Source organism: Nesoenas mayeri (assembly GCF_963082525.1).
Source record: "Nesoenas mayeri genome assembly, chromosome: 11".
NCBI classification, from domain to species: Eukaryota; Metazoa; Chordata; class Aves; order Columbiformes; family Columbidae; genus Nesoenas; species Nesoenas mayeri.
Window position 1 is genome coordinate 3,657,037 of NC_137563.1, and position 22,190 is coordinate 3,679,226.

Sequence of the window (22,190 nt, forward strand, 5' to 3'; positions counted from 1 at the left end):
GTGCCATTGTGATTCAGTGTGTTTTATATAATGTATAAGGAAAGTTCCACATTTTGGTGGATTAACAATTCACTTCTCATGTTAAACTAGCAAGTGCATTTCCTGGGGGTGCTGTCTGCCAGATGAAGCATTAAACTGAGCTCCTGATCATTTGTGATCATTAATGATAGAGTGGCACTCTTCACATGAGCAAAGAGGTTAACCGCTGTGTCCCTTCCAAACCTTAAACTGGATAATTACTGCTTATATTTCCTCTGTTTGCCAAAGCTCAGATCTTTATATTTCTGTATTCAAAAGTGTGTATATTTAGGCACGCTGGCAGGGATGATTTGCATGACTGAATGTAAAGCTGGAGTTTTGACTATACAGTCGCTGTTCGTGTGATGCGATCACATTTTATTTTTACAGACACGTTTTATGACAAGCGGTCACATCCAGTATACTGCATGAGTTGTGCTCACCTGATGTCTGGTGACGCTTTGTGCTCTTTAAACAGCTGCTGCCTTTCGCCCCAGGTGTTGTCACCTATTCAAGGTGTGCAGCTCAGGCAGGACTTTGCGATACCGCTGACCAACAGCCTGTGTGTACAAACACAATAATTCAGATTGTTGACGGCCAGCAGTCACCCCCTTGCACAGGTTACCTTGCAGTACAATGTGACATTCATACAATCCCATTCCAGAAAAGAGATAAGGTAGATAAGTAATTAAAGTAAAAGCTTCTATTTATTTTTTCTGTGGTGCATTTGATCTGCTTCTGGCTCTAGGAGAAAGGCAGCATTTTTCACACAAATACCGTTTAAAAGGTGAGGACTGCGGTTCCCTTGGGTTGAATTATACCCAGGCAAGAGCAAGTGATACTCGTGTCATTGCCAACCCTGTGACTTCTGCCAGCAGCAGGCAGCTGTGGAGCATGACATATTCTCTTTAGGAGGCCTGACACTGGAAGTTCCCCAGTAAATATGTTGAATCTCCTGGGAGAACTGGCCATTCCTGCTCTTCAGTTTGCCACACCTACGGTTTCTTGTGTGCCAGTTGGCTTCTGCCCTCCCCAAGAACAAGGCTCGCTAGCACCTTCAATTGCTCTAACACTCCACTCCTTGGGGCTTGGATGAATTTTCCACCACAGAAGCTCTCAGCCTAAGTTTCTGCTGGCAGAAAGTAGTGGAAGTGATTAATGAATCAGGCCGAGTGCGTGCAAAAATCAGATTCTGGAGACAAACCCTGTCACTTGCCCATTCAGAAGAAAAGATGTCGCAGTTTTGTGCACTGTCTCCTTATCTCATAGATACAAATGCCACATGCAAAAAATACCATAATCATTTAAAGCTGTGCGATAAGCTAAATTGCAGCCAGCCAGTGTGTAAGCAAGAAATAAATTGCTACTGTACAATCTATTTGCTACGTTCGGTATCTAGATACCTAGTTGTATGCATTGTATACAGTAACATAGTATAGCCCTGGTTGCTTGATCCCATGCACTACAGCTTCCTATGCAACAGTGCCAACAAGCCAAGTATATACGTTGTTCCTCCAGTGAGAGGACTAAAAAACTACCAAGTGTACAGAAAAAGGACAAAAATGAAAGCAATTTGGGCATATTTTCTGCAGTAAGCCAGGGTCTACATGCTTTTAGGATACCTAAGGGCGATTGTGTTCATTTAAAGGATTATGCAGTATAAATCTGATGGAAATGAAGGCGTTCCTTGCTTCAGCATGGAGAAAATTAAGATGATTACTATATCCTTTCTGAAGTCACTGGGGCCTGGTTTTTAACTCTGAGGTATATTTTAAAGCGATAAGTGGTAAGCGTCTTGTGTGTGAGTCTGTTTGAATTTATGATGATTCAAATGTTAATTTCCAGACAGGAAGCTGCCTATTCAGTTCTGCTTTTGGGGCATGTCTGAAAAGAATCAAGTTTCCATTTCAGTTCAGATACAGCCAGAATATCTCTCAGGAATGGTTTTTCTTAGATGGTGGATCAGATAATTGAGAACTCCTGAGAAAAATATATTTCATGAACTTTCCACTGTTAATACAGTTGATCTTTGAATTTGGCGTCACTGGATTCAAACTTAGTATTAGACCTGACTTAACCTTGAAATGGGAGCTTACACCTAATGTAAACCTGGGACTACTAGGCCGGTTTTGTTTCAAATGCTGTAATTTCCCCTAAAGCATCGTTCCTAATGAATGCTTCTCACTTCAGGAGTAAAATTTTAGTTTGAAAATTAAGAGTTTAAACTAGCTTTCTTCCACATTAGTGGGTATTATTGGTAACCACATGAGACATTCAGTATATATACACAGTGTAAAGTTGTCTGCAAATGTAATTTTGCTACGTGATACATTACACCACTAACATCTATATTGGGGAGTACAAATGAAGCACAACTTAATATGTGTGTCATTCTAATGAAAAGAACAAGAATCATTTTACCAGAAAATTGATTTCATCTGGATTTGTAATAGAATAGTAGTAAGTTCATTGAACTCAAACATGGTTTCAGAATAATATTAGTGATATTTCAATCAAAAAATTAATTCAAGGTCTTAACAACAAAATAATTGCTGAGATTAAGGCGTATGTATGGCCTTCTTATCTTTTGATCATAACTGAGATGCCAGGTGCACGATTTCCTACAACTGCGTGTATGCTTTCAGCTTTTTTTCTAGAAACTTTAGAGAAATAAACTATATAAATGATTCATTATATGCTGTTCAATGAGATTTTCAGTCTTTCTTAACCCCTCTTTTTTTATATTTCCATTTTTGTATATACTGTTACATTCTAATGCTATGATGTGCACTATATGGAAGTGTTTAAGATAATCCTTTAGGGTCCTATTCATAGAACAAGTTATTTGGGCCATTTCCCCATAAATTTCACATTCTTTTGTGCCAAAAAGTGACTTGTACCTTTGCCAGAGTGACTCTTCTACAGCAAGAAAAGACACTATTTTGTAACAGATTTGCCCGTGTTTAATTCCATTATAAACTTTTATTATATGCAGCTAATGCTCACACTTGTTCAACATATTCATCAGATTATTGTCCCAGCCTCTGCTTCTTAACCAGCTCATTTATCCCATTCAGAAAATCTTGGCTGAACTGTGCCTACCTTTAGTCCTATGATATTTCACATTGAGTTGCATAGTTTCTGCCTAATCTGTTCATTTCTTTAATTTATATTTGTAATGCTGCTGCACTGCATGGCTCTTGTGGCTGGGGTTTCTAGCTCGGGTATCTTGATTTAGCTAAGAAGCGGCCTGAAAATTGCCTAGGAAAAACATAGAACCCGAAGCTAATTTCAAAAAGAAAACAAAACAATGACTTCATGGTTTTTGGCTTGGTTTCAACAACACGAGATTCAACAACTAAAACTAGACAAAGGGCTAGACTTTCTTTGGTGTCATCATTTTTACTGGGAATTTTCTTGCCTTCTCTTTTGTGCTTTTTTCAGCGGAGTGATTGTTGGCAGGAGTCACAGGGTCTGATGCAACCTTCATATTTTGTACATGAACACTGCCTACAAAGATACACATTTCCCAGGTTAGCTTTGTTTTCGAAGGCTAAGAGCACTCACTGCCAAAACTAAATGATACATTTCATAAACCAGCCCTGGAATGCAGTAGTTTTTAATCATCTGTCACAAAAAGAACAGGAATACATATATGTATTTTTAACCTGGATGGTAGTCGTGTCTGAAGCATCTTTTTTGGATCTAATAATGTTTGTAAGTCATGTCATATAGACGCTCCATTCCAATACAAGATCTCAATGTGATTGTTTTGCCAACATTTTCATGTATTAGACCTCATAGACATGTCTTCAGCTCCTTCTGTGGTGTGCAAACCTATGAACAGCCTGGCTATGGTTCAATGGATTGAGTGGAAAGCAAAAGCTACTGCTGAAATTGGGAAATCTGAAAAATCCTGGAATTAGTAGCAAAAATATTTAACAAACAAGAAAAAAAAAGTGGAATAGTGAAAGGGAAGAGGGAATGATTGAATGAATTGATGTGTGAAATAGGTTAAAACCAAACCAGCCAAACAAGGTGAGGGTTGGGGCCCATGTATCGCAGTCTGATGGTGGCCTTGCCCACTACCCAAACATGCTCTACTTTGCCTGCCTGTCCTACACCTTGTTTCCCCCCTTTTCCTCATTATCATTATCATCTTTTAAACTCCCTCTCTCTTTTTGGGCCCACTCTCATAGAATTAACCTCAAGTTTACGAGTCCTCTTGTTGTCTTGATTACATTCCTTTCTGTGCTTTGTTGTATTTCTGTTTAGAGTATAAACTTTCTTTGTACAAATAGGTATTGTTCCCAGGAAAACAGGCATCTCAACTTGGTTGCCATCCAAATTCTGATATAATGCAAACGATAATAATTTCAGCCCCTTGATATCCCTTTGTGTGATACTCTTTTTATACTGCTGCTTTTGAACACAGCTCAAACATAAAGCAGGTGGAGCTGGCATGTGAATCGAGTTGCCAGGATCACTTTGTGTTCTTTGAAGATGCCAAAACAGAATGGGGAGATGAGAATTCACTTGCTTTCAAGCAGCCAGGAAGCAAGTGGAAGGAAGGAGCTGCTTTATGTTGACTCAATGAGAAACATACAGTAACCATGGATTGACATCCTGACATTGTGGTGTTTGTGTCTTGGCGTTGCATCAACACCAAGCGATAATGAATTGTAACAACAGCCTGTCAAAACTCAGCCTAAGGCCATCGCTCTGCCTATTTTACAGATAGCTCTTTAATTCTTTGTGATGACAAGGTAGCTGTGCATGGCTGAGTAACTCCACTCCAAAACAGTGCTTCTAACTTTACCTGAATCTAACTTCCACTTATTATTTCTATCCTTAGCTACTCTTCTGTTTGCACTGGTGGAAGGGAACCATATGGTTTCCATATGAACCCTGAAATCTCCTCCGATTTTTATACTTGCTATTGTGCAAAATGAGAGGTGACAGATAAGTCAGAGCCAAATTCTGCTCTCACACCAGTGCAAACTTGGTGAATGTCTCTGGAGTAACACTGCAGTAAATAAGGGTGGTTTCTAATAGTATTTGCTTGATGTTTTTAGAAGCTCTGACTTGGGGGATTTTGCAAAGGTAAAACTCTCAAAGTATTACAGTAACTGTAATTTCCATCATTTTATAGTTAAAAAAAATATGGCTCAAACTAGAATTATCCCAGATTAAAAATAATACAAAATGTATTAGCATCATTCTGACATCTTCTCACTGTATAATGTAGCACTGGACAGGGTTGAAAAGCATTACTGGGAATTCTCAGCGAATTGCTTGGTGCTCAGTTGCAAAAACCGCACCTGTTGATCAGTAGGGAGAATACTGATTTTAGAAGGTATTTTATGCAGACTATAAATAAACCTGAGACATTTCTAAGTTACTGTTTTCTATGGTGGAAAAAAGTCTCTAAAGCATTGTCAAAGTATTGAGCTAATGCAATGCCAACTCATCCGGATTCATGGGAGCGAATAGGTGTTAGGACAATGTTGTTAAGAGCGTTGGACTGGAATTCAAACCTCTCTCATGTACGTTTTAATCTTTAGTACTGTGTAATGCACTCAGGATTTCGTTAGCTTTTTTCGGTGAAGGTTCAGTTCACCGATAAGGTTGAAGCTGTGTTCAGGGTTAGTATTGCTAACTAGTACTTGGCAATAAGTTCGCTAAGTTCAGCTGACACATCACAATCTTTCACTCCTATATCCAACGAAAACAAAACTTTGTTAAAACCAGCCTCACATCTGGCTTATATGTGCAGTTGGAATTCCTTGAAGAATATCCTTTTAGTCTGGCGTATGGGCTGTTTGACTGGACATACTTTCAAATGAAGTCTTCACTGAGAAATTGTTTGACACACTATAACTCCTTTGTCAGTATTTTACCAAAGTTATTTTTGAATAAATCAGTCTTCATCTCCATTCCTGTCACCATAGTTTAATATTAACATCATTGTTTGGGTGCAATGCTTTATGGAGAAAAAATATTTTAGAATATTTTATTTCAAACAGTTCTCATATTTGGTCTTTCAGCTGTATATTCTAAGGCCCTGTATGGCAGAACATACAGAGCTGTCTCATTAGAACTGGAACTATATAATCAATAGTTACCATTTTGAAGTATATTTTATTTCAATAAAGTAAGCTTTACTGCTTCCAGGAGGCAAAGGTGTTTTGTAATTAGATTAAAGAACTAAGCACTGAAAGTGCTGTTGTCTCCTCCTAGTGCTCTTGAACCCTTTGAGCAATACTGTACAATTAATTAGACAAATGCTTATTTCTTTATGTATAAGTAGCAATAATACCTCTTTCGTTATTCTGATGTATGAATTGATGAATGAGTGCAGAGTGCTCAGAAATCCTTAAGTGGAAAGAGCTATTGAAAAGAGACGTATTTAATGTCAGACCTCTCATTACAGTCACTTAAAACACATAGGTTCCTTTAGAAGCTGATTTTTATTGCAGAACCAGACTTTAAGTGTACTATATAATGTCATTAAAAAATAGCGTTTTTAGTTGTCCTCTCATATCAGTTATGTTGTTATTACTGGGATATGCATGATATTCCATTACTTGCATTGCAAACAATGGATTAAGCAGTATAAATTGTTTTAATTCACACATTAAAACCTTCCAATAGGGCACATTTGTCATAGCAGATCAGTTCTTGAAACAAGCTGATCATCAGAAAACTTCATTGAAATGCAAAATATTCCCTTCTTAAGCAAAATCTTTCCTTTGGTTTGTTTTTAGGACTGCCCTTCGGATGTTGGTGACTTCAGAGCACAACAGTGTTCAGCCTACAATGATGTCAAATACCAGGGACATTTTTATGAGTGGATCCCTGTGTATAATGATCCTACTGCACCGTGTGCCCTGAAATGTCAGGCGCTGGGGAAGAACTTGGTTGTGGAGCTTGCCCCAAAAGTACTCGATGGTACCCGTTGCAATAGTGAATCCTTGGATATGTGCATCAGTGGAATATGCCAGGTATGTTCACAGTGTAAATCTAAATGTGACCGGTGTTGTGAGACACTTTGCACATTAAATGAGCTCTTTTTGTTTATTTTTCATCTTTGTGTATCAATTTACTTTAGACGTATCTGCAGACGCTACCAAATGGCTTGTAGATAACTCACCTTTCTCTTGCACACAGAAGCTCCTGACTGCCTTAGCCATTGATATTTCTATATATAAATAAAAGGCCAGCAAGATTCATGTACCCTTCTATTTAGATGTGTGAAAAATTAGTGAAACTAGTTATAGCTTTCTAACCTCTAGTATGTTTGTCAGAGTGTGATGGAATTACACAGCCTTCAGGTTCATTTTGTTCCTTCTCAGAGTCTTTTATCTCCTGGGATCAAGAACTGAAGGGCAGGGTGCGGAGTGTATGTCTGCGTGTGTGTTAGTCTCACCTCTTCATTCCATTAATAAGTTCTGAGTCCATGCAATAAATATGTCTACAGTAATAAAATGTTTTCAAGGTAAGTTCCTTACCTTTCCACAATGTAAGTGCTGAATCTTTAATTCCTGGATACCTGTGGAATTTATAGGTTTGCAATCTATAATGGAGGGCCTGTCTGATAAAAACATTAAAAATAACAAACAAGGATCTCACAGTCTCCAAACCCTTTGCTGACGTGCTTGCATCTGGGAAGTCCCTTGATGGAAGAGGCATTCTCAGGCTTTTAGAATGTTCATGTCAACCTGAAAATTTGGTCAGAACCTCCGAGTATGAGAACAGAACTGGCTGGCAGGTTGCCGACACTTCACCGGATGAAGCTTCTTCATTGCCTTGTTTTCATCTCCAGACACAGCTCCCGTCAGGAGATGTTGCATCTTCATGGGCTGACCTGGCCTGGTCCAGGTGACCCAACCTCCTGACAACCTTGAGACAAAGACAGACAGTTCTAGCTTTTAATTTCTTTTGTATGGATGTCGAGGGTTAAGATTGCGGGGTGACAATAAAACCCTGGCAGATGTATTGTTAACCCCCTCTCCCCCCCACTTCCCCCTTTTTGCCCCTCCCTCTCCCCCCTTCCACTCAGGAGAGGCGATTGGGAGGAAAAAAGAAGGACAGAGAGAAGAGAGTTGGAAAAAATTAAAGATGTTTTACTAATGCTATTAATAAGAATAGAGAAAATAATACAATATATACAAAACCAATCTTGAAAGTCTCAGCAACTGCAGAGCCAGCACCCAAAGTCCTGGATTAGACTCCACAGCCAACCAGAGCTGGATTCAGTCTCTCACTAGGCCTCAGTTCGCAGGGACGACTGGCAAGGTCCTCTCCTGATGTCGGCCATAAACAGAAGGGAAAAAGGGAAAAAGAAGGGTCGAGATCCTTGTGATCTCCCATTTTATATGAAGTATTCACGTGAATGGAATGTTATACACAGTTGGTCAGTCGTTTCTCGTCGCCCCTCTCGTGAGATGTCCATCCATGCTTATCAATAAGTTTGCATTCCATTGCTAGGTTTTACCAAAACATGTGTCTGGTTCTCCAGGAAAATACAGCTAATATGAAGGCTTTAGCTGACAGGCAAAATTCACTGAAAGAGAAACTCGTTTTTAACAAAACCAGGACAATGGACCAGCGTAAGATCCCAGTACATTGTGCTGCCTTAATAACTGGAGAACAGGAATGCAGGAGGGAGGACAATGTCATAATTCTTTGGGACTCTTGTCTTGAGTATCATCAGTTTTCATTTTTCCCAGTTTTGGTTCTAGCCAGCTGATATTCATTCAGCTGAGCATCCTGCCTAGTTCCACCAGTCCTACCCAGGCTTTTCTCTCTATCCGCTGCATCTCTGTATCGGCACATTTTCTGCCTCAGCTGAAAGGCTTTGGGCAGCCAGAAGCAGGAATGAGACTCATCCTTGCACAGACAAGGTACATGTACAATGTGCCCTGCGTGCCTGGTTATAAGATACATTTGTAGGTGATATCAGTGACTAACATAATGACTTTTTTAACAACTTCAGGCTCACTAACTTTGAACCGGTTGTTATGAGCACCAGTCACTCAGGGTGACAAATGTTAGTATCCAAGATGAATGAGTGCGTGTTGTCATTGAGTGAATTGATTGTTAGTATCTTTCTACTGGAAATCTACATTTGTAGATATATTTATTATCAGAGTTACACTATTGACTTTAAACAGTTAGTATAAATAGGGGAGTAATGACATTTGTGGCTTGCCATAGACTTCTTTGCCTATGTCTCGTTAGCAAAGAAATATTGTAATCTTAAGTTTTATTAACAGAACAATTTTATATAGAATGGATATGTTATTGCAATTAGTTCTCTTTCTCTGCAAGTGGTTGTTGCTCTGTTAAATTCCTGAAATGTGTGCGACTCAAAAATGCAGGATATGGCCCAGTGAGCAAAATAGCTCCATTATAGGGGAAAATTTGACACATTTGGCAGAAGACTGGTGTGTGGATTACAGCAACATTAATATATTATCTGGACCTTGCTGTGGGTTTTATGTGACTTCTATGTATACTGTGCAGTTCCAATACCAGTTGTACCAACACACAATGCATCTGCTGCCTCTGAAACAGAAGAGACAGCATTTGTCAATAGTACTTCACAGTGGTATCCAGCAACGTTCATTACCCTGCACATTTAAAATAGGATATACCTTTGTACGCTCTGGAAGCACTTGCCAAATCATACATTTCTTTTGCGATATTCTTAGGGATGTCTCCTCTTCTAATACAAGCTTTTGCTTGTTGGATGTAGAAGCCAGGGGCTTGTGAGACTCTTGCTCAGAGTGCTGTGAGGTTTCCAGTGTCTCCCACAGCGACTTCAAACATCTCCCAACTTTCATGCGTAGCATAAAATTCACTTTGTCTAGATTGGATCCAACTTTGTGAAGAACGGTTGAAAGGTATATGTAAAATGGCTACTTTCAATGTCTCCTGTTAATATTTTGTAGTATTCATGTGTATAGCTGATATGAGATACTTGGAAATGTAATCCATTTTTGGAATAAGCTGAGTAGTAGCAGGAGAAATCGGTCATTCCAGAAGCAGGCACTGGAAGTCTTCTATACTGTTGATGAGATGATGAGAATCCGTTTCTTCATCCCTTCCATATTATTTTTCCATATTATTTTTTTTTTCTGTCAGTATTCCTTCTAATTTCACAAAAATATGTTTCTCTGTGAGAGAACATCTCCAGGAAAAAAAGAATATATATATATATATATATATATATATATATATATGAGACCTGGACAGGCTGGAGAGTTGGACGGGGAATAACCTAATGAAATTTAACAAGGAAAAGTGTAGAGTCCTGCATTTGGGCAGGAACAACCCCAGGTTCCAGTATCGGTTGGGAAATTACATATTAGAGAGCAGTGTAGAGGAAAGGGACCTGGGGATCCTGGTGGACAACAGGATGACCATGAGCCAGCACTGTGCCCTTGTGGCCAGGAAGGCCAATGGCATCCTGGGATGTATTAGAAGGGGGGTGGTTAGTAGACCAAGAGAGGTCCTCCTTCTCCTCTACTCTGCCCTGGTGAGACCCCATCTGGAATACTGTGTCCAGTTCTGGGCCCCTCAGTTCAAGAAGGACGAGGAACTGCTGGAGAGGGTCCAGCGTAGGGCAACCAAGATGATTAAGGGAGTGGAGCACCTCCCTTATGAGGAAAGGCTGAGGGAGCTGGGTCTCTTTAGTTTGGAGAAGAGCAGACTGAGGGGTGACCTTATTAATGTTTATAAATATATAAAGGGTGAGTGCCATGAGGATGGAGCCAGGCTCTTCTCGTTGGCAAACAATGATAGGACAAGGGGCAATGGGATCAAGCTGGAACACAAGAGGTTCCACTTAAATTTGAGAAAAAACTTCTTCTCAGTAAGGGTGACAGAGCACTGGAACAGGCTGCCCAGGGAGGTTGTGGAGTCTCCTTCTCTGGAGACATTCAAGACCCACCTGGACATGTTCCTGTGCAACCTCACTTAGGCGTTCCTGCTCCAGCAGGGGGATTGGACTAGATGATCTTTTGAGGTCCCTTCCAATCCAGAACATACTGTGATACTGTGATATATATATATGTATGTTTTGGATGTGTCCTATGCCGCGACTTATGCAGTTTAATTGATGCATAACTTAACCTCAGGAGTTGTCAGGTGCTTTCACTTTGTTTCCTTTAAGTCCCTGGCTACTGCTGAGGTATTTTTGCACACATGGCAAGTTTCTCCTGTTTAAAATGTAGAGGGCAGAAAGGCTGGTTCCTTGTGCAAGGGACCGCAGGAGGTGGGGAACTTCTCAGAAAGCGGCACCGAGTTTTGTTGCCTCTCCTGTTCAAGCAGGAAGAGAATACAAATTCACATCTGATCTTTTCAGGGAAAAGAGAATTAGTTTAGTCAACTGCTGTTTGAGAGACGGCGGAATTGTCATTCTCTGCAATTGTTGCTATAAGATCAGTCTGTTGGGTTCTGACATATACTTGGCACAACCTGCAAATAACTTGGCAAGTGTTTTTACAGTTAACTCATCTAAATAAACATGTCATACTGCTGATGTGGATATCTCTGCTTTTATGCCTGCGAGCACCAAAGAGTTAGTGTAAAGAGATGGGCTTCCCTGAGCCCCTTTGCAACTGGTGCTGGTTTTGCTCATTTATTGTCTCAAATTTGGCAGGTTTCATAAGATCTCAGCTTCCCCTTCTCCTTCTCTTCCCCCTGCCCCTGATTTGACGTTCATCTCTTTTCTTATTCTTGGTAAGTCAGGGTTGCATCACTAATTCTGCCTCTTGGATTCTTATTCAGCTCTCTCCTTGGCAGCGTATGAATTTACAAGGACGATGCGTTCCCCTTGTCCAGCTTCAGTTCTGATTCTTTGCACTTCTTTTGACAAGCAAAGAAAACCATGACGTGACTAAAGTGCTCACTGGGTAAGAGGTTTGAGGCTTCAGGGGAAGTAAAATCTAAAGGCGGTGGAGCAGGGAAAATTTTATTGGAAAAGTTAATAGGATATTTTGGGGTTGCTTGAGGCTTAGCTCAGCCAAACCATTTGATGACGTTTGAGTCTGCTACCGCTACGCTTCTGTTACCAAAGCAAATAGCTGAGGCTGTTGTGTTAAATGGGGACAGGTCAAAACTTCACTGCTGGGAGGATTTTCACACTTAACTTCTGATAGTTTTTCTAGTCTCTGCACAACTCCCAACGCATTTCTTTTTTTTCATATAATATGTTCCTGCTGTGCCCATCTGGATGTGGGTGGAGACATTTAAAAACATCTGCATGTCAGACACATGTGTGGGCAACATTTACCCTGTTACTCTGCCTGCTTCGGGACCCTGCCTCTCTCTCATTTATATTTTATTCTATTTTATTTATTTTAATTCATGCAGACACACATGTGGTGTGTGATTTTTTTGTTGTTGTTGTGGTGGATTTTTTTCTTTTCTCTATTTTTCTTACCAAAATGCAGGATGGGGTGTTACTTAAGTCAGTACCTGAAGTGATTACAGTGGTAATTTTCCCAATATGGAGTCATGTGTTTGGACAATAAATACACGCATCACCCAAAAAATCTGGAGTCCTAGGGAACAGCCTGAGTAGTTCTGTCCTAGGCTGTCACAATTAGGTCAAAGATGATGTAAATCCAGCAATGAACTTTCCATTTAGTGTCAGCAAGTTGTTTATGTTCCAAAAAAGGCAGACACTACACGATGCTTTGTAGCATATGGCATAAATTCAGCTGACATCAGAACACATTTGTCAAGTGGAGTGCCATCGACTTTTGCCATACTAGTTCTTTTCTGCCTCGTGTCATGATATGGTAAGTAGGCATCTCACTTGCCAACAATACACTCTTAGGCTTGCTGTAAATATTGGTCTCAGTTGTTATTGCAAACAGTTTCTATAAGTTTTTGGAAGAATATTGCACTTTTTTGTGTGTGTGTGTGTTTTGCTCATGCTTAAAACTCAATCATAGCAGATTATTAATTTCTTCTGAATCTGGACTCCTTTTATTCTGAGTCGCTTTCTCAAAGTGCCGATTTAATACGTTTTGTGTACTTTCCCTTTGGGTTCCTGTAGATACATATTTTGTTAAAGGACTCCCTAATATGCACAGGAGGTTTGGTGCTCGGTTACTTAAAAAGCAATGTTTCCTTCCCATCCAGTGTTACTGCAGACATAAGGCTGTGTTTCTTGCATGTTAGTTAATTCTTGAATAGCAGTTAAAAACCCTTCTTTTATCTTATTTATTTGTTTGTTTTTAATGAGCATTGCCTTTTTATCCAAAAAAAAGCCTTCAAACCTCAAGTAATTATTCATAGGAAGAACTGGTTTCGAGGTAGCTCTACGTTAAGTCAACATTTATACTGAAGCTGGCATTCTTTCCTCAGTACTATTAATGAGCCAACATGCAAAGTATGTTTTGGAGCATGGAGGAAACCTTATCCATAGACGCACTTGCACCACTTTCAGTGTCCCAGTCCACCTCGGTGTAGTGGTTCCCTTGTGATGACATTATTGGTAACTCAGAGATGTGCTTTTACTGCAGATGACAATAGGATCATCCCAGACACTGAAAAGTTCCTTTAGAATCACTTGGTTTTAATTTGCAGCCGCTCACTGCTGCTGGAAACTGATGTCTCTTTTCAGATCTTCTTTTATTCTTCTTCCTACTGTTTCTTATGGAGAAATACTCCCCACAGGGATTTCTTACTGTCTGAGTGTATCCTTCCTTGTCAGATAAGTGGTGGATTCTTTCTCATCTCTAGCTTCTTATCTATATTTCTTTTTTCCCTAAGTGACTCTGTCTGCCAAGTCTTGCTTTGTTTTAGTGAGCTTTGTGCAAAAGCCATTTGAGTTTCCAGCAAGGTCCCAAAGCATGTGCGCAGTGACAGAAAAACTCCTGATTCCTTTGCCATCCTTAACTAGAGCCTCAGTGACCCTCAAATCCCCCAGTGCGAACTTCACTTTCATGTAGCGAGGCAGACTTGGCAGGACCCAGCCTGAAAAGCAGCAGAGTAATCTGATTCCATATATTGATATATTTTTTGAAAGCATTCTCACAAACAAGAAGCCCGGTGGGAATCTGTGTCCTACCCTCTGAGTGTGTGCATATGTATTTTCTAAAATGGAAACTGTGTGGGAAAGGGTACTTGCTTCCCGGCTGGGTGGTCGTACAGTCTGAGTGACAGATCCTGTAGTAAGAGTTAAATGCTTTGGAAACACTTCGCTTTATATGATGGGAGTGGATTTACAGAATGGCGGAACACTCTTTAGCCTTTTGCCTTCAGATATAAAATGTTTGCAGAAATATGTGCAAAGTCTTTTTAGGAGCCCTTAATATGCAGTGAATTTTATACACTACATTTTTTTTTTTATCTTCTGGGTTTCTTTTTATTGCTTTACACACTTTTCTTCTGTATGGATGGCTGGGGAATTTGAATATTGCGGTGTATCTCCTTGTGCCCATCATTCTGAATTATTTTATGCCTCTGTTGTGAGGTTTGCATTCTGGCACACTTTTCCTTTACTCCCTGCTTCCTCATCTGCGAACAGCTGAAAATCCTTACACAGGAAATTTTCTTACTCCCACTGCCACTAATACCTGTTCAGTTTAGCAACTGGGATTGCTGCTTCACTTGCTGTGACGTGGTGGGTGGGAGCGTTCACTGTTAATCGGAGCACATACCCCAGGTCGCTGAAAGGGCTGCACTCTGTTTATTAACATATGCTGAAGCCCATGTCAGCTTGTCTGGGCTGCTATGGACCTGCACGGCTCAGTTGCAGAGATGTGAGAACCTGGGCCACAATCAGGCCTTTGTTAGGCTGAGCTTAGACATAACTGTGTTGTGAGACAGGACCATGTGAGGACAAAATTGTGTCTGAGACCAAGTTAAGTCTTTAATGAGGATAAATCAGAATTTGAAAGTGGTGCTTGAGAGCTGATATTCCACACAGCTTTTAAAAGTAATTTGGAAAAAGAAAAGTGACTTTCTTAATTGAAGATATATTCTGCTATCTCTCCCTCTGCTTGTCAGAATCAATTACTTGCAGATGATGAGCATGGGAAAGACAGTGGGAGTTTTTTCTTTATATTCTCTCCAGGGACATATTTTATCTCTGGAGAAATAAAGTGTAAACTCAAGTTATCACAAAGCAGATGATGTGAGCAGAAATTGAAAACTAAATGAATAGATGGGCTCTGAATGACAGCAGTTTTACAGCAGGACGAAGATACATGGAAAATATTGACAAAGACAGAGCAGGATTTTCACATGACGGGTTTTATACTCATGTTTTTATTACCATTAACTCCCATAGCCATATTTAAAATTATTTGTTGTGTGGATGCAGACATTCCCAACATCTGCCCATACTGTGAGTCTGTGCTAAGACAAGTAGAGCAGGAGAAAATGCAACAAATAGCTGACATTGATGCAGTGAGATCTGTGGACTGCGATAGCACATGCAGCTGAACAGTAAATTACAGCCTTAATTTCTCAGAGTTTTGGATTTTGTGGTGTGTCTGTGTTCGTAGAAACAGAAATCCTTTTTCCCTGACCAAGACCCTGAGGACTTTATTTTTCCCTTTTGAGAGTGATTCTAATAAACTACAGCAGAGATTTATCTTTTTTGGGTATGTAAGGATTTTTCTCTATGTTCTTCTTTAACTAGTAACTGTTGAAATAAAACATGTGTCCTTTCTTAGTCAAGTCACAAGACTTGCAGAAGATATTTTTGCCGGAAATAATTCTGAGGTTATCTTGTATTTTGCGCAATGCTGATAACCTTTAAAAGTATGTAAATGTTTTTGTTCCATTTTTATCTTAGTTCTGATCTCTCATAAGGCTGAAATAAACAGTTTGCTTCTAACAATTAAGGTACTACTATCCTGGTGGCAGGGCAGTCGCACCGCTTCACCGGATCTGTTTGATGCAATAGTTTACTTTCATTCTATATTTTTCACATCCTGACACATTTCGCAGACAGTGAAAACCCCATTGCACCCTGTCCACAAAGTCTTTGCCACCCTTCAGCAGATCAGTGGTCCAAGAAACACAGGGTTCTCTTAGTGAGATGTTGCCATCACGTATCTGTCATTATCCAACTTTAGAACAAAACCTACTGCGCATCAAGTACTGAGATAACTACAGATTGTTCAGCCGTTGAGGAGAAGGATCCCCTGTATAACTGTCACATTCTTGTGAAGAAATCCAACTATCATCTCCATTTGTGTGTTCTGCACTGCAGTTCCTTGCTCAACACAATTTCTTTAAGATTTTAAGTATATTGAGCATTTTCCCTTAAAATATTTCCTGGGTTTTCTGCATTGGCTGAATGTAACTATTAATCAGTGCTACCTGTATGCTTCTGTTGAAATCCCGTAGCGGTCTCTTTCATGAGTACACACGGTTGTGCATCCTTTGAAACAGCCGGCTCGGTGGAGGCACACGAGTGTGAATGCAGACAGAGCAGCCTTCAGATGCGTTTCCCTGAGCATTGTCCCATTGAGGGACGGTAATTATGTCATATTGAGGTATTTGTTGAATTGATTTTCTGTTTTTATTTTATTAAACCCAATCACATTAATAAAGGGAATCACTCCTTGATTGCTGCCGGCCCCTTGAGCGAACGTAGAACCCTGAAAAATGTAACTTCTCATTTTAATGGAATCTCTGATAAATGGCAGTCTATATCAATCAAAACTTTATTAGTCAACGTAGAAAAAGATATAGTATTTAACATACACATTGCTGGATATTTAAATGGTCTGTCTGCTAAAGAGCTTAGTCTAAGACACAGCAGGTAGAGAAAGAATGGCACTAGTGCAACTTCAGCCTTAATGTTTCGTAGAATTTATGTCTCTGTCACAAATAAAAACAGCAGTGATTTATTCTTCTGTGGCCATTTCTATTAGCAGAACTCAGTATGTTTGTTTTTTCTGGCTGTACCGCGAACTCTGGCTCCAGAAGACCATAGAAGGAGACGCCCTTTCTAAAGAGAAATGTTTTATATATATATGTATATATATATATATATATAAAATTATGTATATTGCGGTAGATAATATCATGCTTTTGATAGTAATAATGATACTTAACACTTAAATGGTGCTCTTTATGCACAGATCTCTTGTTTTACTCATGTTTCACTTCAGTATTCTTCCTTTGAAGAGCATAGGATATCTTCAGGTTCTTTATTTGAAGTCATCTTGAGTTATTAACATCCCAGAAACATAATTTTATAATTGACAACTCACCTCAGTGGAACGTGTTCTACAAAAAATGGTGTTGTGCCTATTATGAAAGAGAGTGCCTGCAGCTGGAGGTGAGTGGTCAGTTGGTCTAGCAAGCGAAAGCTGGAATTGCAAAAGCTGCTCCTGCGTTGGGCTCTGCATTGGCAATTCTAGTCCATGTTTGTATTTATGTTTCTTAAGAGAAGACCCTGAAGGGGGTTTGAGATGTTCCAGATTTTTCATTCCAGTGCTTTTTTGCCGTATTGGAAGCTCAGTTAAAAATCTGTCACCTTGTAGTCCTGTCCATTTTCTCATTGTAATTTACTATAGGCAACTCCTTAGGAGAGGAAGATCCTTGAATTTAACACATTATACCTTGACCTTCATAAATCAAAATTAACATGCTCTATTTATTTATTTAAGTCTAATTCTTCAGCTGAAATCCTACTAAATGAATAAGAGCTAAAGAAACAGCTGTGGGAGCTCCTGAGTGATTTTTGGATTCATATTTGCAAAAATATTTGTAGCATTCCGTAGTCACCCCTAACGTATCAGCAGCAATTTCATTTTTCTCTTTCATCTGGATTGCAGTATTTTATACCCTGACCTTTTGCTCTTCCTTTGCCTTTCTGAACTTACATAGACTATTCTAAGCATGCTACAAAATATTTAACACCCTTCGGTATTGTCTTTCACAATAGCACTGGCATTTGGTTTATATATATATATATATATATATATGACATTTGGTTTATAACTTGGTTGAAGCAGATGAGCATTTCTGTTGGCAGCTTGATCAGATTATTTCTATCCCAACTTCTTTTGAGAAAATGGTATTATTCTTTTTCATATTTCTATATTTTTCATTAGAAGAACACAGTCAAATAATATATTAATGTTCTGTCCTGAAATAGTAATGAATTGGGCATCTCTTCCTGAAAATAATCCCACCATCATATCCAAATTCATAGAGACCCCATCATGGCCAATTTATTAAATGCACAAAGCACCCATTTTCTCAATTCTTTATTTTATATTAAGTTTCCACTTATTGTTCTTCTTGTTACCTATTGGATAGTATTCTCCCAGCTGTCTGAGAAGCTCATTTCCAACATAGTCATTACAATGCTTGTATCTTTTTTTTGAATAATGGTATTTATGATTGCAGATTTCCTTACTTGACAGGGTCCCACTCCTTCCATTACACAGTGCGTGTTATCATTTATTTCATTTATGCAGCCTACGTTAAAATCACCTAATATAATTATTTCTGAATATGCCCTGAAATCCTGCAGATGTTTTCCCAATCTGCCTGTAATGTTTATCGCTCATCCCTTCGCTGTGTAAACAGCGAGCAGTGTGGGGTAAATTAACCCTAACAACTGCCTTAATAGTGAAAACCATCAGAGCTCTTTGGCTCGCTGAGATGGCGTGTGAGCTGAGGAAGGCTGCTGCCGTATATCATTTTCTCGTCCTTATTGCAGATTTGCTTGCAAATACACATGTGCTCTCTTAAAATGCTGCTTCCAAAACTGTGCTTTTCTAATAGTTGTTGGCTAAAATATGAGTACCTTAAATTCATGATGTTTGGTGCCAAATTAGCAGATGTGTTTGAGGCCTGATTCTGAAAGCTGTACCTTGCACCTTCCCGTTGTTTTGGTGAGATCCATGGCTGTGCGCTTGTCTGAGAAATACTACTTATCATCAAGCTTTTACAAACAGATGAAAAAGGCAGAATCTAGACAATCAGGCTTGAAATACACCCCACCCTTGTGTTGGCTCACTAAGATCGCACGGTAGCAACACTTGTTGAATTAGGTCTAAAGTTCAGGCTTGTCACATTAAAACCTGCAGATTTTTTGGGTACTTCTTGTTCAACAAAATCTGAAATTCTGTGCTCATTTCAGGCCTAAATTGTGATCTAGAATAGCATTGCTTGATATTCATAACAGTTGATGTAAATATAATGTCGGAAGGAAGTCCGCAGAGGGTGAGTGCATCTGGCTGAACCTTTGCTGGCAGGGGAGCCGGAAAGCTGTTCCCACATCCAGGGAAATCCCTTGCAGCTAGCACTCCTGTTTAGTTTCTGTGGCATTTGTGTATTACTCTAAAAAAAAAGCAAGCAATAATACTATATGAAACAGTCCTGTGAAGTATGCTGCTGTGCTGATTATCTTTTTTCTTACATTCCATGGTGGATGCAATAGTGCCTTGTGTTTGCACAGTTGTATAATTTTCGTTATATGCAACAAGAGTTTATTTTCATAGTGACTGTGTGTAACAGCTCGGTATGTATGTTTATTTTTATCATTTTGGGCTTTAATGGGCTGGTCTTGCTAGTGCTCTGCTCGCTCAGTACCTTCCTCCCACCAAAGGCTTGCAGGATCTATAGCCTACGAATATACAACAGCTTAAACTAATATAAATCTCAATTTCTTACACAGACTATCACAATGTGCAGTTTAATTTTTCATATGAGAATTAATTGATGAGTGAATAAACAGGTTCTTAGTATTTAGAACATGAGATTACACTATGAAATGGAAATGCGTTTGTGAGATCTGGGGAGAGATTACACTTGAAGTAGTTCTAACAGTTTCCCTCTATGTGCTAGTAGTATCTTAGTGTGAATAAGCGGAGGAGAAGGAGTGGAGAACAATAAATACTTAAAAAATCTACCCGAGAGATAGACAGACTCTCTCAACTACTAGTATGGTCCCCATCATTACACTGTCTTGAATGTTTCAGGATCTTGAGGAGATTTATTCTTGTAACATCCCTGTGAGGTGGGGAAGTGCAGTTAAACCCTTTCACAGACTGGAATCGAAAAGCACAGGAAGTTTTCAAAGATCAAAAAGGCTGTTGTGGAGCTGGGAACTGAAAGAACGTTGTTGAGACTGAGGCCAATGTGTTGAGCACTATATTATTATATCCTGTGAAATTGTATCTGCTTTCTGGTTGATAGAGTGGCCCAGTTGATTTCTGTTTCCGAAAAGGTGTTTGCATTCATTTCTCAGTGCTAATTGGTGATAGAATAGGAAGATAATCTTCTTTAGAGTAATTTATTTACAATCTTTAGTCAGGAGTCGCTGTTCAGTGCAGCATGTCTCTCAGCTGAAGGGGCCATAAACTGTCCTCCATACTGTCCTCCTCTTACGAGAGTGCAGGATAGAGGGAATTCACAGAATCACAGAATGGAAGGGACCTGGAAAGCTCATCCAGTGCAATTCCCCCATGGAGCAGGAACACCCAGATGAGGTTACACAGGAAGGTGTCCAGGCGGGTTGGAATGTCTGCAGAGAAGGAGACTCCACAACCCCCCTGGGCAGCCTGGGCCAGGCTCTGCCACCCTCACCATGAAGAAGTTTCTTCTCAAATTCAAGTGGAACCTTTTGTGTTCCAGTTTGAACCCATTACCCCTTGTCCTACCATTGGTTGTCACCGAGAAGAGCCTGGCTCCATCCTCCTGACACTCACCCTTTAGATATCTGTAAACATTAATGAGGTCACCCCTCAGTCTCCTCTTCTCCAAGCTAAACTGACCAGCTCCCTCAGCCTTTCCTCCACTCCCTTCAGCATCTTTGTTGCCCTGCGCTGGACTCTCTCCAGCAGTTCCCTGTCCTGCTGGAACTGAGGGGCCACAACTGGACACAATATTCCAGGTGTGGTCTCCCCAGGGCAGAGCAGAGGAGCAGGAGAACCTCTCTGACCTACTGACCACCCCCTTCTAACCCACCCCCGGTCCCATTGGCTTCCTGGCCACAAGGACCCAGTGCTGGCTCATGGTCACCCTGCTGGGAATTAGGAAAATAAGGCAAAGGAGTGGGAGCTGGGGCTGCTTTGCAGTCTTTTCTATAGACATGTGAACTTCAAGATCACATTTCTCCGAGTTTGGCAGCGGAGGTGCCTGATTTGTGTGGTGCGGGTGTCTGCGCGTTAGCTCGGGTGCTGGCGGCCCCAGCCCTGCCGCTGCCGTGCGGCCCCGGTCCTCGCCTCTCCGAGGGATCGCGTGTCGGTTCTGGCACAGCACAGCTGCAGTGGATCTTGGCAGCTCAGGCTGCCCCTTCCAAGCATTTTTATATAGGAAGAGGAGTGTGCTGGCCAGTTTCAGGATTCTAGCACTGGTTTTAACCGTGAATTTCCAGAGTACTTTCTATCTGTTTGTCAGTTTGGTTAAATACACATGTCCATGACAAATTAGCTGTACTTCTCAGAGTTGTATGGATATAAGAGGTATATAGGCTGCCTTGAGAAAACTTGGAGCTGCATATAAGCTTTTTAACACGTTGCTCAGCATTTGGTACTCCCTACAAATTTCATCTATGAAATGGTGAGGATAGGTGAGACCAAATATTTATCTCCCTTTCAGCAAGAAGGTGCTTTTAGTCAATGTTACCTATTTTTCTTTGTCTTCCCATTTTCAGTCTCATGCTTCTTGTAGGCTGACTGATATGAAGAAAAAGGAAAACCTGGAAAAATGTTTTCATTAGAGTTGAAACCGGAGAGTTTTCAACTGACAGTTTTTAAAAACTTCACTTTTGGAATTTTTGGAAGTGTTTAAGGTTGGGTGTTTTTGTAATAACCATTGCAAAGTTTTATAGGTCAGGTCTCATATTCAGAAACAAACAAACAAAAATGCAAAAGGTGAGACCTAAATCATCCAAGTTTTTTAAAACCTGGTTAGCAAATGTATCTGTGATTGACATTGATGTGAATGGCAAGCAGGAGATCTACATGAATGCCAGTTCAGTTTTTATGGCCAAGATACCAGATTATGGGCACTGCCCCACAGCTGCTTGTCTATGAAGCTGAAGGCTGAGTGCCATTTAAATATTTAACTTGGTTTATTTCATTCCATTAATCCTTTCTCAGACATAATTGAACAGGTGATGAAAAATAAATTGTAAATAGCATAGTTGTCTCTTGTGTTGGAAAGAGTAACAC

General features: G+C 40.0%; 1 protein-coding gene across 1 annotated transcript in view; it reads left to right on the plus strand.

Annotated features, from left to right (window-relative positions):
• Positions 1-22,190, plus strand: part of ADAMTSL3 (ADAMTS like 3) — a gene marked incomplete at both ends in the record, with an annotated part of 176,040 nt that overhangs the window by 81,113 nt on the left and 72,737 nt on the right. Inside the window, one exon of the mRNA XM_080351451.1 lies at positions 6,786-7,022. Within this exon, the coding sequence (XP_080207577.1) occupies positions 6,786-7,022 (237 nt within the window). The remainder of the gene's footprint in view (positions 1-6,785; positions 7,023-22,190) is intronic.